At 40.8% G+C, this 6,290-nt stretch overlaps 1 protein-coding gene across 1 annotated transcript; it reads right to left on the bottom strand.

Annotated features, from left to right (window-relative positions):
• Window positions 1-1,624: 1,624 nt before the first annotated feature.
• Window positions 1,625-5,448, bottom strand: LOC307254017 (protein ANKUB1-like; the record flags this gene model as incomplete). The annotated part of the gene is made up of 6 exons (XM_080032237.1): window positions 1,625-1,742; window positions 2,045-2,953; window positions 3,086-3,200; window positions 3,590-3,806; window positions 4,745-4,888; window positions 5,224-5,448. 6 exons carry the CDS (start codon window positions 5,446-5,448, stop codon window positions 1,625-1,627), a joined length of 1,728 nt encoding a protein of 575 aa, XP_079888363.1.
• Between the last annotated feature and the right edge of the window lie 842 nt (window positions 5,449-6,290).

The raw sequence follows: 6,290 nt of genomic DNA, 5'->3' as shown, positions 1-6,290 counted from the left end.
ATAAAGAATGCTGGAGGAGGAAAAAGGTTGGCAGTTATACATTTAAACACAATATCGGAATATCTGCGTACCTAGGCTATTGCCAATCAACAACAACAAAAAGCAAACAGATGTTTGAACCACTGTCCCCCTCCATCAAATACTCCTGCCTTGTTGTCCTTGCTGATATCATAGCCTATGATTCATAGGCTGTACACTTTTTACGATAGGCTACCCCCCTGTTAAAATACATCCAAATAAGAAGCCTGTGCCATTTTTATTGTTCACTTTAATTATTATCACTATGTCATGCTCCAATACCCATAAGAAAGTAATATCTGTACCCTCCACCTTGAAATAAAATGCTGTTGGGCCATTTATCTGCTCTCACTGCGTTTATATCTCCCACAGCACTTCAAGGCACCATACAACTGAGTGTGTGAGCAGAGATGAGTCAGGAGGGAGGAGAATATAGGCCTATAGCACATGCACATAGTTTGTGTGCTAGATTTTAGATTTTGGAGAAGAATGCAAGAAAGCTCATCAACCTTGCTCCTGTTAAAAGAACCATGCTGCACATTAAAGGTGCAGTGTGTAATATGACATCATCAAGAAAGTTCTAGAAAATTCTAGAAAGTTCTAGAATGCAACGCTCCCTGGGTAACCCCACCCCTTTTGAATAATAACAGAAGCTACAGTGGCCTTCAAGGACAAGAACAATTCTAAATTCTAAACAATGCACCTGATGACATTCCAACTATGACACTTCCAACATGGCGGCGCCAATGCCTTTGTCCAAGGTATGGAGTAATATGCACATAAATGAGACCCTTTCTAAGGGAAAAAATAATAATTCTAAAAAAAAATTCAGCTATTATGCACTAAATTAAACGTACTTATGGATATTTTCTACAAAGTCTGCTAGGAAATAAAAGCCAAAATTCTACACACTGCAGGTTTAAAAGGCATTGTAATTCTGAGCCCCATCACTACATTCCACATTTTAGCATGTTGTGTAATTATTGTTGTAACATATTGTTAAGTTTGATCTCAGTTGAAATCACCATGCTCAAAAGCACTTCCATAATGGCAATTATTTCTCAGGAAAGAGCATCAGGTGAAACATTTATTATTAAAAAAATAAAAAAGTCATCACTCAATCTCTGCCCTTCATGTTTTCATGAGCAATTACTTCAACTTGACAATTACTTCTAGTGAAAACCTTGAATTCCAAGACTTGTCTTTAGCCATATTTGAGAGTGTGTTTAGCTCATCCCACAGCTGTGCACCTACCTACACAGTGAGTGAGGGCAGAGTAAGTTTACACCAAAGCCAAGTCCTTACAAGGACTTTTGTCAAACCCAATGTGTTCATGAATCCTTTCCTGAATCCTTTCCTGTGAATTAACCTCTGTATCTGTTACCATAACATCTGTATAATTTATTTCTGAGGACTATTTTGATGAAAGGCAGATATTTGACTAAGCTCACGAAGACAGACACGTTTATTTTTAATGACACACAAAGCCTGAGATACACCCCTCAGTTGTCGCTCTGAAGGATTCTTCATTGTCCTCATTGTTACAGGCAGCCAATGGGACATCCACATCACATGCAGTCGGGCTCATGGGTGACAGATCTGGATGTCATTTCTCTGTGTCACTATGTATCCGCGAGTCAGGCCATGGTGTGTGGTGGACACGCTTCCTGATCAGGGTCCGTGCTATGCTCAGCTGCTTCAGCCAAGGCCTCTCTGTGAAGGTACTGTAGAATAGAAACATGCATTATACACAGTAAACTAATGCTGGCATATACTGTATTGCATTTGAATAACATCTGTAAGTCTTTATTAATCATTAGTCAATTTATTGTGATACTGTGTAACAAAGTAACAAGTAACAAAATTAGACAATCGATAGCCTCCGTTTTATGTCACTAGTTAAATTTATGCGGGGATCTCTCCAAATTAACGTCGCTTCTCCATGCGTTTTTTTCCTCTTACACGTTAGCTCAGAGCATCTGGAAATTGTTATATTGCACATAAACATATACGGTACGAGAGAGACCTGGCTATGGTCAAGCAGTAAATGGCATTTTCTCTTGGTGTTCGGCCACAGGGGTGAGAAAAGGACTCCGGAGACGCAGTCCCAATGTGGGAAGAGTTTGGTGATGGCCTGGGAATGCTTTTTCTGGTGATTGGAGGGAGTGTAAACACGTCCTTGATTGAACTGCCGTCCTTCCCACTGACTTCATCCAATAGGACGTCTGCTCTGCTTTTTATATATTGTTTCTGCTTTTTCTGCATCTCTTTGAAGTCATCAGTGTTCCTAGGCTGTATGCTGGGTAGTGCCCTTTTGGAGAGGAGGTGTGATACTGAAAATATGTTGCTGATGGGAGGTAATGGCTGCAAAGCCTTTGCTTTGATTCTCCTGGTTGGTTTGGTCACAGCTTTCCTGGATTTGGTAGACATGTTTGGCTGGTTGAAGCCATCTACCAGCAATGTATCCACCGCCTTGGCTTTAAAGGCAGCAGTGGTGTGCTGGCATGATTGGTTGGAGGCTGCCCTTTTCTGGCCCAAAGTCACCCAGCGTTTTATCTGGAGGTAGATACGCATGGGGAGGGACATGTTTGGCAGGGATACTACAGAGTAAAGCTTGTTGGCTAAGTAATGTACGCAATCTCCGTGACCACACTGAATAGCAACTTTCAAAGGGTCACAACCTCCAGGATCCCGACAAGCCATGGTCAAAGGGTTATTGGTTATGAAGAGCTTGAGGATGAGAAGCTGACTGCTCTCTGCAGCTACGTGGATGGGACACTTTCCGGTGTCTCGGTGGGCGGTTTGGTGGCACCACTGGCGGTACGGATGAACTCCCACCGGTTCCTCAGCATGCACCCCCCTCTCCAGCAGCCAGCCTGCCAGATCAAGGTGGCCTAAACTGGCAGCGATGTAGAGTGCTACCTGCAGCTGAAACCTGATAAAGAAGGACAAGAAAGATTCACTTTTGTGCTTGAGATTGCAATCGAAGTCATTATGGAGGGACTTCACAACAACAGTTCTGTCACACTTCCTACACTTTAGGAAAGAAATGTAGGGAATGTCAGACCTCATCACTGGCTTCTTCTCTGATAGATGGCTCTGGACTGTCGATGTGTGGCCCAGGAGGCAACCCTGGAGGAACTCCACCCACCCATCCCATGTGTCCAAACGGAGAGTGGTGCCTTTGGTTAAAAAACAAAATTAACTTTATGGATTACAAAAATAAATGTGTGCTATTTGGATTCAAAGGAGAAGGAGAGATTGTGACATGCCACTCTGAAACGTGCTTCTTTGTTCATGTGAAGATGAAGCTTGGTGTAATGTTGACATGACAATCAATCTGTGGGTTAAAACAATTGAATTTGGTCTATCACATAAGAACTTGTATGTTTACACCTTGTCAACACATAGGTGTGCAGCACATGAAGCATGTAAAAATATACATAACAACATACACACGGTAGTTTCTGGATGCTAACATATAAACTTTTTTTTTGCAAACTAAGATCAAATTATAATATGTACAACCATAACTGATGCCAAGTTCTCTTTGTTAGAGACCAGCACATACCCACTTCGATGGAATAGTCTTGCAGTACGTTGCAGTCATAAAGTTGCACACCAGCGGGCGTGCTCAGTCTGAAGGTGCTGACAGGGAGTCCGCTTCGCATGGACACCACAGTTTTTAATCTAGCAACGGACACACACAGAAGAGCCCCGTCTCCGATGATTGATAAGGTTTCCCTTGTCACGGCATTGAACACGTGCATCAGAGGCCTTCGTTCACTCTGAAACAGAATTATAATATGTGCTGAGGGGAAGGCAGAACCTGCTTTTTGCAATGTGTACATATGGATCTATCTGCTAAAGCCCAGTAGGCCTACATACAATATAGCATGGGAAAGATTTTGACTGAACACATATAGGTAGACTTTTAAGGACCATTGGTGAGCCACTAAAGTGGACGGAAAGGTTTCTATGAAATGAACAAAAGATGTTAAATGTTAGGGCAAAGTGACCCAGACCAGGACACACTAAAGTCTGCTGAGTGAAAGTGAAAACACTGTAAGGGCTATAGAAAACAACCACTTTAATGAGGGGATGTTTAACGATGAAAAAAGCCAAAGGGGACACACGCACACACACACACACACACACACACACAACATGCTTACCACTGTCAACTTTTACACAAGGTTGCCTGGTGATGAGCTGGAATGGGTCCCAATAATAAAATCTGAGCGATGGGGATGAACTAAAGATCTCAGACAACCGTAGACTAATTTCCCTCCATGCTTTCGCTCACATGGGAACACCTTGTTCCCTGTAAGTGCACCGCTCTGACAAAATTCTTTCACTCTGAGGAGGATGTCATTCGTGAAAAATAATCTAATCTAAATTGTAATGAACCTGAAGGCAGCAAGAAACTTATTTAAAAAAAATGTTAAGTTAAAATATAAAGAATAATCTGTCTTTGAAATTAATTTTCGGTGATTGTAGTGGGTGAGGGGACAGCAGTTCCCTCAAGATATAGAGGCAGTTTACAGCATAAACACTACTGAATTGTTGTTGAGAAAAGATACAAAATATGCACCAGTTCCAGGGGTAGAACAAGTTATCTGAAGTTATGCAAACCTTTCTGTAAATTGATTAAAGTGAATAATTGTCTTTGGTTTTTGAATCTCACAAAAAAGAAGTGTCTGTAGCATGCAAGATGTTTTAATACCTTTATCAGGCATCGGATGGCACTGCCACTTGTGATGCCCACGTCACACAGAGCCCAGTTGTCCCGAAGATCTGCACCACCGTAGCTCAGCTCCATGTACTGCCTGACTTGCTTGTCATCGGAGAGTTGCACAAGAAAGTTATCCTGCAGAAATGAGCAGAGTGGGAATATATGGAGCTGAGACAGAGCTCTGAAAGTACTTCATAGACCATTAAAAAGTTTTGCTTTTTCTTGATGTAAAATAACTTATTACAGGCTTGTATTCTTTTCAGAGCATGTACACACAAATATATATTTTTTAAATATAATGTACATACATATCATTAGAAGTAATATTATGCTAAATATGTGATAGACCATCAAACTGGTTGCCTTGGGTTAATGCATCCACATCACAATGCTGATTTTCAAGACTGCAGTAAAAACATCCATTGTATGCATTAACAGTGATATTCTACTGCTGTGTAGGTTGTTATTACCTTTAGCTTCTCCTTCACTGAACCCACAGTTTGATCAGAAGGAATGTCCAAAGGCTCACAGGAGCCCTCAAAGCAGATGAAGACCCTAATGGTCGGGGCCATCCGCCCCCCGTCTGGCTTCTTTGTGCTGCTCCGATCAGACACAGAGAAGTGTGGTTTGGTGAGTTTGTAGGAGGTGGAGTCATTGTAGATGGGGGGAGGGGTGTGGCAGGAGTTGGGGAGCATTTGTGACGGCACACTGGTGTGCAAAGTGGGATCTCCCAAGTCAAGAATAGACACAACTTTATCATTCAAATAATTCAAAAGCTGCTTAAAAAAATATATAACATATTCCTAATATGTCCTTTGTACAAAAGTTGATTAACTTATATTTTTGGCTTGGTGACAGTTAAGGTTTTTTTAAGGTGTTTTTTAAAGTTTTAAATAGGAAAATTTATAAGTGCAATAACGAGATGAATAAGTGAATAGGTGAAAGTATTTTGTTTGCTTTGTCGGGAATTAACTTTAAAATAAAATTCGAAAAAACACCTGGTTTGGCCTACATTTGACATGTGCAAGTACACTTTCCTCTCTTGCAGGTGTAGGCAATCCCATGTTTAAGTGCATTTTTGTCATTTATATAGGCCTCACTTTTTATCACAAGTCTCAAATAATTACAGAGGAGACACAGACAGACTAGTAGTACACATGTTACATTAATGGAAAGAAGAAATAATAAATCTATCTTGGCTATTTGCAGACATGTAATATAATTCTGTGTCATGGAAAACTGGCAGTTATAGAGCCACAAAAGCCATATTAAGTCTAATGGCATCTATGCACCTGATCTGAATCTGCTTTTACAGCAGCAATTAGACATCACCATGCGTATCTGGACTCTTGTTCACAAAGTTCATGTATGGTTATAGACTCAAGAACATTTGAGCATTCATGATAGAATACAGCATCTTAATTGTATATTTGATACTTGATTACTGTGTGAAGTAGGTATTTGTTATTTGACTGACGTTTCTCTTCTACTCTCTTTCGCTGCAGTACATGAGCATATACAGTATCTCACAAAAGTG

Source organism: Ammodytes marinus, assembly GCF_949987685.1.
Source record: "Ammodytes marinus genome assembly, chromosome: 8".
NCBI classification, from domain to species: Eukaryota; Metazoa; Chordata; class Actinopteri; order Uranoscopiformes; family Ammodytidae; genus Ammodytes; species Ammodytes marinus.
This window is presented reverse-complemented; position numbering and strand designations above follow the sequence as displayed.